The sequence below is a fragment of the Morone saxatilis genome, unplaced genomic scaffold (assembly GCF_004916995.1).
Source record: "Morone saxatilis isolate NCDOM2014 unplaced genomic scaffold, NCSU_SB_2.0 Contig5, whole genome shotgun sequence".
NCBI classification, from domain to species: Eukaryota; Metazoa; Chordata; class Actinopteri; family Moronidae; genus Morone; species Morone saxatilis.
In genome coordinates this window covers 24020021-24033853 of record NW_023340095.1, presented here as the reverse complement: position 1 = coordinate 24033853, position 13833 = coordinate 24020021, and the positions used below count along the sequence as shown (strand labels likewise).

Sequence of the window (13833 nt, the reverse complement as noted above, 5' to 3'; positions counted from 1 at the left end):
TCAAACAGCACACTGTAGGAAGAAGAACAAACACTGATTATGACTGCAATAATGATAATAGTGCATTTCATTTTATTCACTAACAATACAGCTGAACTATTCTTCTTATTATTAATACGTAGATATTCACTGTTCCTCTTAATTTTGTTCCCTATTGTCATTTGCCACTGTTTCAAATTCAACAAACAGGCCATGCCGTATTGTGATGGCCACTGACATTCTGTGAAAAAATTCCACTTGATGATGGATTAGTGGGCAAACTGTCTATCTGATGTCCATATCAATAAAGAGGGCACAGCGGGTCAGTAATTTGCCTGCTAGGACTTTTGCATTGATGATTCAGGGATTTTTGCTCTATGCCCAGGATCAAGACTTTTGGCAGCGATGCCAGCGTGTTAAATCCCTGCTCATTGAACGAACAGCTAAAGTGGGATCTGCTAACCCTTTGATTGAGGTTTATATAGCGGGGCTCTGGTCCTGCTTTGTGAGACCACTGTTTTTCCGCAGGTGACTGGCTCCAGCACTCTTTCCAAGATGAGTAGTAAGGTAAGAGAGCGTCAGTTGTGTTTTCTGTTTATAATGGTCTTCATAAACCTGGCAGCAAATATGGGTAAAATTCTAACCAATGTAGATTCAGGTCTGTTTTGTAGTTATGTAAATCATGATTGGGTACTGGCTGCATACACTCGGATAAAATAACTGTGCCATAAACTGGTTAAAATAATACTAATACACTCTATATGTATAACACCTTTCATACAGAACAAAAACAATACACAAAGTTAAATAGGCAGCTTAACTTTAAAAAGTACATTTAAAGGCATTTTCAACTACATTAAAAAGACATTTTAAAGCATAAAAGGTCATTTGAAAACCATAAACGGTCGATTGATTAAGACTGGTTAGTATAAACTGTCTTTGATTTCTTTTACTGGCTTAATGTTGAAGAAAATCAGCATGCAGGAGAAAATACAACAAAAAGCTGATGTACTGTAAGGTTACAAGTTATATAATTTCTCTACAGCAAGGACATGATCAATACTGTATATTCAGAATAACATTTTCTTACTAGTATGACCATTGATCTTATTATCCACAAGCTGAGCTCTCATTCGCCCCTGCTTCTGCTCTCTCTCCTGGACTCACAGATCACATTTTACGAGGACAGAAACTTCCAGGGCCGCTCCTATGAGTGCGACACCGACTGCCCTGACATGCACCCCCACTTCAGCCGCTGCAACTCCATCAAGGTGGAGAGCGGCTGCTGGGTGCTGTACGAGAAGCCCAACTACAGCGGTTACCAGTACGTGCTGACCAGAGGAGAGTACCCAGACTACCAGCGCTGGATGGGCTACAATGACACCATCCGCTCCTGCCGTACCTTCTCTTATGTGAGACAATATTTGTACTTGCGCTCAGATTTTTTGGTTTCCCATTTAGACATGTTCTGTTAGGCATTACCATTGCATGAAAAGAATGTTTTGTGTCTGAGAAGCAACGTTTGTGTGTTTTATGTTTTCTAAGTGCCTTAATGTGTGCTCTTAATGTGTGCTCTATTTGTGTATACATAAGGCAAAAAATTTAAAATAAATCTAATATTTAGTTTTAAGCTTAACCTCTTGCCAAACATAAACTTCCACAATATATTAAACTAGATGCATTTAAGAGAGAAATGGAGTTTGCTACCTTAAAAATAGAATTTATAGGTGTTAAGCAAGGCTGAAATCCCAAATTTAAATGTTAATCTAGGCAAAAGAATGGAGGCACAATCGTAAGTAGATTCAGGACAAAATAAGAGCATCCTGGGTAAAGAGACCCCACAGACACACGTGGAGAGCTCCTTGCAATGATGAAGCCCCTGTTCTAATTCTGTATTTGTCTCTACTGTTATCTCTCCAGACCAGCGAGGGCCCCTACCGCATGCGCATCTACGAGCGCCCCAACTTCCAGGGTCAGATGATGGAGTTCAGCGACGACTGCGAGTCGGTGCAGGATCATTTCCGCAGCCGCGACATTTACTCCTGCAACGTCATGGATGGCTACTGGACCCTCTACGAGCACCCCAGCTACCGCGGCCGGCAGTACTTCATGAGGCCCGGAGAGTACCGCAAGTTCAGCGACTGGGGGGCCACCTGCGCCACCACCGGATCCTTCCGCAGGATCACAGATTTTTAATCTTGGTTTTATTTGCATTTCAGTTTCATCACACTTCTTCCTATATGCTTCATCTTTTAAAAGACATGTATTTGTGGAAACTGGTAATGTTAATAAAATAATGTGTCCTATGGTCGAGTAGGGAGTGGGATGTTTTCATTCGGCTATGATAAAGAGATTGACCCTGCATATCAGTATGATATTGTTTTAAATAACTAAATAAATGAATCAATTGTAAACTATTCTCTTTGTGCTTGTGAATGCATATTTTGGTTTTGACTGATTTAACCAACTGGCTCATAAAAAAGACATTTCGCAACAAAACAAAAATCTGTCTATGGCCATAACAGTATTAATATAACTATTGTTATTTTGTTCCTTCAAACCACTGTTTCCCACGCTTTATTATTACACACACATGAGTCTACAGTAATATTGTTGGACTTACAGGCCCCACCATACCACACATACTTATAATACCAACAAGAAGGCACTTTTAGAATCTTAGTGGTTTATTTATCTTTTTTAAATAAGCATTTTACTGTTTATGAGAGTCACATTCTGGGACATTCAAAAAGGTTGTTTTCCCCTGTATTTTGGTCTGTCAGTCACATTCCTACAGACTACAGGCACCAATAGGGACATCAGCATTCACCTGTTACTAGCCACACTAGCTACTATATAAGCATATTTAGAAAGCATTGTTTATGGTTATTTATTCATATGCCCAACTGCCCAGGTTTACAAAATATCTCCAGTTTCTTATATACTGTATAAACACACTGAATCCATCCCATTTGAAACAAACAGAAGATGGGTAAAAGAGCTCAGCAGTGACTGTTCCAGTATCTGTCCATGCTGTGGCTCTTGCTAGAAGCTGAACAGTGTCAGTTTACCCTAACAGAGGACATGACAAAAAGGAGTGGGAAGACTCCTGTAGAGTTTCTGCTGACACCAGGGCCTCATTTGAATAACAACGCAACTACTCCCACAGGGTAAAGTATATAAAGATGGGCTTAACCTTTAGTGGCCGAAAAAAGCAGGAAATTTGACCAGCAGCAGCCATCATGGGAAAGGTTTGTGTCCAGTTTTACATCACAAATGAATACAATGTGTTTGAACAAGTGTCAGAAATGAGCTGAATGTGATTTATTCTGCTCCACCAGATTATCTTTTACGAGGACAAGAACTTTGGAGGCCGTCACTATGAGTGCATGGGCGACTGTGCCGACCTCCACTCCATGTTTGATCGCTGCCGCTCCATCCGGGTGGACAGCGGCATGTTCATGATCTACGACCGCCCCAGCTTTATGGGAAACCAGTACTTCATGAGGAGGGGAGAGTATTCTGACTACATGGGCATGACAGGCCTGAATGACTGTGTCAGGTCCTGCCGCATGATCCCCATGGTAAGGCTTTCTGGAAAATAATATACTTATTTTTATCTTTGTCTAAAAACCTCACATTAGTGAACCCCGTAACTGTATATGTTAAAGTGCCTCTAAACTTTTAGAAAATGAAAATCAGAATGAATAACCTTAAGGGTTAAAACAACTGAATTTGATCATAAACAGATGAATATCAAGCCATAATTGTTGCTTCTGCTCCTCATCTGATTCGGGGGTTTTGACAACTTAATTTAATTTTTAAGTAGCCTGTTAGCAGATAAAGTCAGAATGTATGTATTAAATACATTTTTATGTAAGGGAACCTGAGTTTATATTTAGACCGTTTTCCCTATTGAATTGTATTTCCACAATTCACAGCAACTCAATGTTTAAAAAAAAAAAGGACTTTTGTAACTGCAAATGTAGTTTGAAAACACTACATTTCTACTTAGCAAGGAATGTACACCCAAACTTTCTAGTCAGTCAATCAGTAATTAACATGTCATATCTTCTTTATTTAAACTGTTCAAAAACCAAAGTCAGAAAATGACAATTCCCTATTTTACAAGGGGTTATGTCTCAGACTTTTTCAAGGCTGTAAACGGCAAACATTCCAAGTTACAGGTGCTTGTAGATGGATTTTGTTATCTTTGTAAGGAGCCAGCTAAGCTAAGCATGTGTGGTGTCAGTCTTCTCATCTAAATCTTGACAAAGTGTATATACCAAAATGTAAGTATCAGTATTTCTCTGACTCTAAGAACATTTGATCTTTGCTGAGAAGTGACCCTTTGACCCTCCTGCGCCTCTGTAGCACAGTGGCAGCTTCCGGATGAGGCTGTACGAACACTTCGACATGGGAGGTGAGATGATGGAGCTGACGGGCGACTGCCCCAACCTCATGGACCGTTTCCGCATGTCCAATATCAACTCCTGCAACGTGATGGACGGCCACTGGCTCATGTACGAGCAGCCCAACTACAGGGGACGCCACTACTACCTGAGGCCTGGCCAGTACAAGACCTTCAGCGACTGGAGGGGGAACAACTCCAGGATCGGCTCCATCAGGCGACTCATGGATCTCTAAAGACAGAAGAACGGTTCTTGTGAAATGTCTGCTCTTTGCCTTGTTTCACACGCTAAATAAAATGGCGTCAGTGCTCAAGTGTATTCAGTTTTGTTCTTGCTCTCTTCGTTTGGAGGGCATGTTTTCCCAGGAAAACGTGATGGGGTCATGGGGTGACATCCTGACTCTCATCAGAGGCTTGAATAAAATACTGCAAGCGCTGACACTTACCACACCAAGACTCAAGCGTTATCTATTGTAGAGCTAAAGCAAAGTCTTTTTGCCTGTTCCCTCTCACTCACTGTACGTTCCATTGACACTGTATATCTTTAGACATTCTGAACAATTTTGGAGCTTTTCAGCATATCACATGATCTTCATCAGCAGACTGAATTTGCCCAGTTGACATGGAATTATGTTTAAAGTAATCTGTGGACTTTGAATATCAGAATATCAAGACAACAAGGACTTAAACTGAAAATCTGAACTCTGCTGTTGGAGACCATATGATATGAGCTCCAAAATAGCTACTAAATGAACCTTTTGGTGAGACTGTTTGTCTATCTTTTGATACATTTTAACATCCTACAAATGAACACAGGTCTAATTGTTCTTAAAATTAAAGATTTAAACATTTCAGAGCAGTTTGTCACTGTTCAGGCTGTGTGTAGATACTGTGTATGTATTTATTTGAACAGAAACAAAGCTCTCCACCAGAGGGCAGTGGTAAAGTTGAAATTAAAGATAACACCAGGTAGAACTAACTGCTGTTAACAACAAAGAGACACATATACTAATTTGCACCCATCTAGACTGACTGTAATGAAATTGGTGGTCATTACTGACATAAAGTACAGGAGCTGTAGTTCCTTTGCTACAAATAAAGTTGCCTGTGAATATTACATTTTACTACACATGACTCAAAAAAGGCAGTTCAGACAAAAGAGAACAAAGCAGTAATGTGACATTAACACTATAAGTTAAAACTGAACTTTGGAAATAGTTCTGATAATACAATTGCAAAATAATAAAAATCTGGAAATAAGTAAGGTTCTACTTAAAGCTAAAGAGGTGAAAGAAATAAAAAATCCATACCAAAAACTCCATTGACGGCAGAAATCGTACATAAGCATAAGCTAGAAAATAAAGACCATGGCCGGATTTTAGGAGTAGTACAAAAAACACCACCCATTCACTGACAACAAAGAGTTCAGGACTGTTTCATACAAAAACCTCCTGCTAGACCAGACCGACTCCATACAAGCTGTCAGCTTTCACCTGTACAAACATAACTCCTAAACATCTCTTCAGGATAACGCTCAGGCACAAACGCCAAAGATTCCTGTCCATTACAATATGAATGGCACATGCAGAGTCTGCAGTTCACATTCACTATATATGTGACAGGTGGGAGTCTTCAAAGAGCTGGATGGATCACACAGGGCAAGGCAGGGGCAGGCAAACCGGCCAACATGGGGAAGGTAAACATCACAGTTCTTAGCACACACTCCCGGGAGGGCGGGGGCGGGATGACATATTAATATGTAATTAAAGTAAACTTGTAGTAAATGGTGCAAACAGGCCTCCATTAGTCATTAGTGGGGTTTTTTATTAAAAGAGGAGAAAGTAGATTGGTGGTTGATTAAATGTCTGGATGTCTAGATCATCTTCTATGAGGACAAGAACTTCTCTGGGTCCCATGTTGAATGCTGCAATGATTGTGCGGACCTGCTGTGCCTCCTGAACTGCTGCAACTCCATCAAGGTGAAGAGCGGCAGCTTCATGATCTATGAAAAACCCAACTACAATGGCAACCAGTACTACCTGAGGAGAGGAGAGTATCCTGACTTCCACCACTGGATGGGTGTCACTGAATGTGTCAGTTCCTGCCGCCTCATCCCCCAGGTAAGCTACTGTTTCTGGGCCAAAACCCACCAGGGCTTTACAGATACATTAGCTGAGTTATATACTGAGCAATAGTTTGGATTACTATTGGATGTTGGTATGATCATGATTTGATGGAGACTCCCTTATCGACCAAACTAAGTCATCCTTCCAATGATTCTTTATTTAAAATTTCACAAAATTGAATTATTCTAGTTTTCTACTGCTATGACACTAACATTTCAATTTAAGGAGCTGCTACTATTATGTTTTTAGGCGCAGTTTTAGGGTTTGATGTTGGTCAATTTTATTTTTAAAGATTTAGGAATAAAATTATTATTTTGGCATGAAAGTAGTCAAATTTGAAGATCTGAAGACATAAAATGTGTTGCTGTTTGTAACTTTAGTTTAAGGCCAGAGATAACTAGGCCGGTAACACATTTACATACCCACGATGGCTGCCTCGTGTATCCTGCGTCAATTCAGACAGGTTGAGCACGTCCTCGAACTCATGTATATCGCCAATTTAACAATTACAAAGTCTACAGCCATGCTAATAGCTCCCTCTGATTGGCTAGTACTCGTTACCTTTGGTCGGTTAGGTTTTGACATGAGGAGTGAGATTGGTTAGGGTTAAGGTAAGAATGTCAGAGTAAGCCAATCAGTGGCAGAGTCAGGTGGGTCATGACTTTGCTATCCTAAGAAAAAAAGCGTTCTGTACAGTGATCTGAGCTAAATGCTATTATTAGCATGCTTACTTGCTCACAGTGACAAATGCCAACAGGAATAGTGTTTATCAATGTTCACCAGCTTTATTTAGCATGTTAGAATGCTACGTTTGCTTATTAGCAGTAAATACATAGTACAGCTGAGGCTGATTAAAATTTCCATCCATTCAATGGTTGTTAAGCTATTTCAGTCTGGACCAAAGTGGTGGACCAACCAACTGACGCTGTTAGTGGGCCTAAAATATAAGTTCTGTGTCAGCTTTAAAAAATTCTGTTGCTCAGACTTGGGTTTTGAAATTATTCATTATTTATTGTTTTGTGTTATACACAATTTTATAATTATAGATAACAACCAGTATAAAATTATTGCAACGGTGTGTATTGTAGAGGTCTTGATGTATATTTTCAAATGACTAAACATCATTCAGTGGACAGTATATATAAAGTGGCAAGCCATCATGGCTAGATTGTAAATAACACATGGGACAAAATGTATTGTTATAAAAGATGTATAACCATGGCTGGATCTGTTTCTGAGTGCTTTACCAACGATTCCCCTCTCCCATTGAAAACCAGGAGGCTGGGCTGTTCAGCATGCGCCTGTATGAGCGGATCGAGTTCGGTGGTCAGATGATGGACCTTGTGGACGACTGTCCCAGCGTCATGGACCGCTTCCACATAAACGACATCTTCTCCTGCAATGTCACCAGCGGCAACTGGCTCTTCTATGAGCACCCAAACTACCGTGGCAGGATGTACCTGATAAGGCCTGGAGAGTACAAGAGGTTCAGTGAGTGGGGTGGCAGGAACGCCAGGGTCGGCTCCATCAGACGCATCATGGACTATTGATCTGTTTTAAAGGATCCCAGAGCTGCATGGAGGTTTTGGAAATGTTTCATGCTCAAGACTACAAGACTATAGAAATACTAAATGACAAAAGACTGTTTTTTGTAATATTTGGTCATTTTATTTAAAAGATTAAGACAAAATGTCAGTGTCCTGAGAAGCTTTTCAAAAATTATTCGGAATAAGAATGGCTGATTCCTTGATACTAGGACTCAAAAATGGAACTCATTGCAAAGCACTCGCACATCAAGAACACAAATTTCTGGACCTGTTCTTGACTCACCATTGTAATAAAACCATTGCAAAATTGAGTCTTCATAGTCCATTCAGTTATGAGGAGGACCTCAGACATTTAAAATGCAGCACACATTGTTAATACTGTAATCTTTAATTGGTTTAATTATATTTATTTCGATGAGTGAGAGCTGTATGTACATCATATCAAATAACATCTTATTCTACCTCAGACATTATGTTGGCCCATGTTTGTTCCAGATTATAACAAAGAAAAAAATCTCAATATCTCTTTGGCTGTTAGATTATCATGTGTCATCCCTATTAAATATCAATTTAATCTTGCTGATGCTGTGCAGCTCTCTCTCTATCAGTCTACCTATTGTACAGTGGCACTTTCTGGGGGGTAAATTGTGATGAACATAGAGGAAAGAACAATAACTCATTACACACCAAGAGTCATCTATACATAAACAGATTTTTCCACCCCCACCCCTGATCCATCATCACTGCGGGCGATATATTTGAATGACAATACTTTATGCTGTGCAATCACACAGCTGTCCTTTCTTTCTTTTTTTTTATAAAGCACAGTGGCTTGGGTCAGGGACAACATTGACCGCTAATGCAGTCTGATGCCAACATAACCATGGGGAAGGTAAAGAAAATTAAATATTATGGTTCTACCGACGCTTTTTGTGTCTCAACTCAACTAGATAAACTATCTTTGTGCAATGGTTGTTCTTGCAGATCATATTTTATGAAGACAGGAACTTCCAGGGGCACTCTCACGAGTGCAGCAGCGACTGTGCCGACCTGCACTCCTACTTCAACCGGTGCAACTCCATCAGGGTGGAGAGTGGCTGTTTCATGATCTATGAGAGGCCCAACTACATGGGCAACCAGTACTACCTGAAGAGAGGGGACTACTCTGACAACCAGCGTGTGATTGGAATGAATGACTGTGTCAGATCTTGCCGTATGATTCCCCAGGTAGGTCATAAAGACTATAGTTGAAAGGTGCTGTAAAAATTCCTTTTATTTGAGAGTTTTTTTTGCTGTGTTAAATGTTATATCTTGAGCTATGTCAATATCTGACTAGTGAAAGGCTTTAAAAACAGCTAAAATATCTCTGGATACCTATGAGACCAATAAGTTTTCCATCCTATGCCAGCACCGAGGTTCCTACAAGATGAGGCTCTACGAACGCTTCGATATGTCCGGCCAGATGCACGAGCTGGTGGACGACTGTCCGAATGTCCAGGAACGCCTCAGCATGTCCGACTTCAACTCCTGCAATGTGATGGACGGCCACTGGTTGCTGTATGACCAACCCAACTACAAGGGCAGGGCATACTACCTGAGGCCTGGAGAGTACAGGAGGTACAGCGACTGGGGAGGAGTCAGCCCTAGAGTGGGGTCCGTCAGGAGAATCACTGACTTCAACTGAAGTCCAGCTTCGCTAAAATGCATCTTCCCCTGAGTTTAACTGTCTGTTTTCTCAATAAACTTTAACTGCTTAAAAAAAACATGAATGTTTTATTCTGTGTATCTGCCAACATCAGTTTTGTTGCCTTACAGCTGGCATTTAGGTACTGGAAAAAATAACTAGTACAAAGCTTTATTATCATTTTGTAAAATACCCCTAAAATTTGCAAAGTGCAGATTTCTATTTTCATTATCGATTATTCTGTTGATCATTTTCCTGATTAATCGATTAGTTGTTTGGTCCATAAAATGTCGGAAAAAAGGTTTCCCAAAGCCCAAGGTGACATCCTCAAATATCTTGTGGGGTGACCACAAAACACAAAGACATTCAGTTTAGTGTCACAGAGGACTAAATAAACCAGAAAATATTCAAATTTGAGATGCTGAAATCAGACAATTTTTCATCAAAATCAGCATTAACTGATGATCAAAATAGTTGGCAATTACTTTAATAGTTGAAAACTAATCGATTAATTGACTAATCGTTGCAGGTGGAATGATCAACTGTCTGGCAGCCGTGGGTTAAACAATGTATCTACCATAGTTTCTGGTAAGCTTTTACACTGTAGTTTAATCTCCTCTATGTTTAGGCGTAGCATACCAAACAATGGCCTTTCCCACTTTGTGCCCCCGGTAGGATTAGGCGCTCTCTGTGATGGCGGAATTTATCCATATGATTAGTATTAAAACACAAAACACTGTATAGAGAGGGGCAGCACAGACTCGACAGTGTGGGACAGGAAACTGTGTGCCCTGAATGTCACAAATGATTCTGGACAGACTGAATTACAGAATATGAGCTAAATAGTTCAGGAGGGATCTAGTAAAGCAGGACATAGGTGCTGTCTCAGAGTAATATATAATGAACAATAAAAGCACACATTTATAAATGCAGACCATGAAATCAATTTCAACCCCACTCTGACAGGAAAATCTGAAATACAAAGAAAATAAACTGACTTAAGATGATGAATGTCGTATTACCTTTACTATGCCCTTAATGCATCTTAAAATGCACCTATAGATTATGAGACTCATCCACATTCTGTTAAAGGTTGTCTTAATATTTTATACGTATATACATATATACATATATATATATATATATATTAGCATCAATGTTAAAATACAATATTTTGGACAAAAATAATTTGTTAATTCCCACAATATCCACTTTCTTCACCAGAGATTAAATAGAAATCATGTGTTTCAGTTTTTCCTGTGCTTTTTTAAGTATCTCATAATAATATGACTGTATTTATTTGATATAACTAAATAATATTAATAACATTTAAACCTAAAAATAAGTTTACATTTTAACATATTCATAACTAATACTAGATTACAGGTGTATGTGTATAGCCCCTGTAGTTATAAATGAAATCAAACTATCAATGATACAGATAAACCTCAGATATCAAGTTTATATATACATATGTTTGTGCGTGTGTGTATATATATATATATTTATATGATACTATATAATACTGTATATGTATAGTTGTTGTTGTTGTGGTTGTATGGCACCATACCACCAAATATCTACCATCATGGACACCACAGAGAATATTTTCTAGGAAAGGATGCATATGAATAATTATATGTAATTAAACAAGTAGCTAAACAACACACACACACTCTGTGGTGAACCCAAAAGTGATATAATAAAGTAAAATAATAGTCATTACTTTCTATAGTGACCCAAAACAAATTAGACCACATACTCATTTTGCTGTGTAATATTATAGGAGGAGTCTTCGAAGAGTCAAACATGGCTGTGATACATCAAGGGAATTGTAGTCCATAAAGTCCAAACAAAGATAGAAATGCCATACCACACCTGAACCTGGGAGTAAATGTTTTAGTAAATTAAATAAAAACATCCAACACACAACAGGTAACACACAGTACACTGTAACAATGTAAGAATCCTAACAAAATCTTATGTCCAGGTTAGCATACAGAGCAACAGCACAGTATACACTTACTTATTTGCATACAGTGGAGTTGCTCAGGTAGAGCATTAGGGAGAGTGAATGGCTTCCTGCTCTGTTACGCAACATATTTAATGCGAAAGGGCTGTTCCATATTGTTCTGCAGCCATTGTCCACTGGATGTGTGGATACCATACTAGTCTTTTCCTTTGTCCATGCATGTCAAAACACCAAACCAGTTAATTATTTATCCTTTTTTTCAAATACAAATCCATATTTCTGACCCAATGTTGTGCTCCAACAAAAAGGTAAACATGTGCCAGTAGCCTTCAATTATAACTATGAGAGAATTTGAATAACAATACTTTGTTTGTCAAGAGGTAGTATAAAAAGCCCTGAAAACATGGGGAATCTCTCCAACGGAGACCATGGGCAAGGTAAGTACTGTTTTTCCTCTCTGTTCAGATGACATGTAAGTTGCTACAGAACTTTACAGTTTGCTCTCAGTGTGTTTTAATGAGCTGAATAATTCTCTTTTTGCTGAAACATGTCATTAGGCAAATTCCACGCCACAGCTCACCACACTTCTACTTTTTATTTCCCCATTAGATTATCTTTTACGAGGACAAGAACTTCCAGGGTCGGAGCTATGAGTGCAGCAACGACTGCACGGACCTTCACTCGTACTTCAGCCGCTGCAACTCCATCCGGGTGGAGAGTGGCTGCTTCATGATCTATGAGCGACCCAACTTCATGGGCCACCAATACTTCATGAGGCGGGGAGAATATCCCGACTACCAGAGGTGGATGGGCTTCAGCAGCTGTATCCGCTCATGCCGGATGATCCCAGTGGTTAGTGGGTTATATTTGTAAAGACAGAAAGGACAATAAGGAAAGATTTTAATGTAGCTCTTGCTTAAGTTTGATTTGTCATACGCTTTCCCTTCTGACCCCACAGTATCGAGGCTCCTACAGATTGCGCATCTACGAGAAGCCCGACTTCAGCGGTCACATGATGGAGTTCATGGATGACTGCCCCTGTGTGTCTGACCGTTTCCATCACCGCCATGTGTACTCCTGTAACGTTATGAATGGCTACTGGATCTTCTATGAGTACCCCAACTACCGAGGCCGACAGTACTTCCTGAGAACTGGGGAGTACAGGAGGTACCGCGACTGGTGCGCCACCTGCGCCATCGTCGGCTCCTTCAGGAGGGTCACCGAATTTTAGCCATGAAGCGAAACCTTGCTGTAAATATCAAACACTTTGTTTATTAAAGATGTTGAATTTTTAACCTCTGCCGCAAATGTGTTTTTTTTGTTTTGTCAAAGATTGGCTTTGAAAGAAATCTTAAAGGTGTGTAAAAGGAGCCTTGTGAAGACAATACAAGGGATGCCAACACTGTGTGGTTTGCAGATTCTGTATTTACTTACTGTGAACAAGAGGGTAAAAGGTGGTCTTTTCTTATTGTACTTAGATCTTAACTATTGGGAAAAAGATGGGTAAGCAGCCATAACTGTACTTCAGCATATAAACTACCCACTGAATACGCAATACCTTTCAAATCTTCTCCTCTGTGATACTTGCTTTGATTCAATTATATTCATTGTTGTGCTCTGTAAAATATAAACTATAAATCATTATGAACTATAATATACTTGTATATTATATACCATATATCTCTATAAATGCCTACATAATTAACACCACATTTTCCTGTAGCTACACTGCTGTCCCCCACAATTTATTGGTAATTAAAACATATAATTACTCACAAAAATTATATGATTGGTATTATTTCCAGATTTTGTTGTATTTTAAAGTAAAGGTTGTCTTTTTATTGCAAGTCACAAGTAGCCTATACCAAATCAAGACAAACTGTTAAACTTCAGTCATTATGTGTTCTTTACCTAATGTTGTGCTATTACTAGACTGTTACAATTAGAATAATTATAATACAAGTTACATTTAATTAATAACAACAATGAACTTGAATGAATAGATAATTTACCATCTGGCTGTGGTACAGAATCCATAATGCCAGAACCTGGTTTAAACAACTACTCTAATTCACATCTCCCTCTCTTTGTCTGTTTAACACACACACACACAC

At 39.2% G+C, this 13833-nt stretch overlaps 5 protein-coding genes across 9 annotated transcripts; all 5 read left to right on the top strand.

Moving 5' to 3' along the window:
• Positions 1 to 606: 606 nt before the first annotated feature.
• On the top strand, positions 607 to 2175 carry LOC118339606 (gamma-crystallin M2-like). Its single transcript, XM_035677326.1, has 3 exons — positions 607 to 627; positions 1149 to 1391; positions 1900 to 2175. The coding sequence occupies exons 1-3, from the start codon at positions 607 to 609 to the stop codon at positions 2173 to 2175; spliced, it is 540 nt and encodes a 179-aa protein (XP_035533219.1).
• Positions 2176 to 3305: 1130 nt separating this feature from the next.
• On the top strand, positions 3306 to 4626 carry LOC118338656 (gamma-crystallin 2-like; the record flags this gene model as incomplete). The annotated part of the gene is made up of 2 exons (XM_035675934.1): positions 3306 to 3563; positions 4354 to 4626. Coding segments are annotated over 2 exons (531 nt in total), but the record flags the coding sequence as incomplete, so codon positions are not given.
• A 1451-nt stretch (positions 4627 to 6077) lies between these two features.
• On the top strand, positions 6078 to 8066 carry si:dkey-57a22.14 (gamma-crystallin S-1). 2 transcript variants are annotated; one of them, XM_035676658.1, is made up of 3 exons: positions 6078 to 6086; positions 6268 to 6510; positions 7797 to 8066. In XM_035676658.1, the coding sequence occupies exons 1-3, from the start codon at positions 6078 to 6080 to the stop codon at positions 8064 to 8066; spliced, it is 522 nt and encodes a 173-aa protein (XP_035532551.1). The 2 variants fall into 2 exon arrangements, with proteins under 2 accessions (XP_035532551.1, XP_035532550.1); XM_035676657.1 differs by having other exon boundaries at positions 7794 to 8066.
• Positions 8067 to 8943: 877 nt separating this feature from the next.
• Positions 8944 to 9747, top strand: LOC118339085 (gamma-crystallin B-like). Of its 2 annotated transcripts, none has more exons than XM_035676620.1 (3): positions 8944 to 8955; positions 9048 to 9290; positions 9472 to 9747. In XM_035676620.1, exons 1-3 carry the CDS (start codon positions 8947 to 8949, stop codon positions 9745 to 9747), a joined length of 528 nt encoding a protein of 175 aa, XP_035532513.1. In that variant the 5' UTR covers positions 8944 to 8946. The 2 variants fall into 2 exon arrangements, with proteins under 2 accessions (XP_035532513.1, XP_035532512.1); XM_035676619.1 differs by having other exon boundaries at positions 8947 to 8955; positions 9048 to 9294; positions 9479 to 9747.
• A 2388-nt stretch (positions 9748 to 12135) lies between these two features.
• Positions 12136 to 12950, top strand: si:dkey-57a22.15 (uncharacterized protein LOC795575 homolog). 3 transcript variants are annotated; one of them, XM_035676616.1, is made up of 3 exons: positions 12136 to 12156; positions 12329 to 12571; positions 12678 to 12950. In XM_035676616.1, the coding sequence occupies exons 1-3, from the start codon at positions 12148 to 12150 to the stop codon at positions 12948 to 12950; spliced, it is 525 nt and encodes a 174-aa protein (XP_035532509.1). In that variant the 5' UTR covers positions 12136 to 12147. The 3 variants fall into 3 exon arrangements, with proteins under 3 accessions (XP_035532509.1, XP_035532508.1, XP_035532507.1); XM_035676615.1 differs by having other exon boundaries at positions 12148 to 12156; positions 12329 to 12568; XM_035676614.1 differs by having other exon boundaries at positions 12148 to 12165.
• The last annotated feature ends 883 nt before the right edge of the window (positions 12951 to 13833 follow it).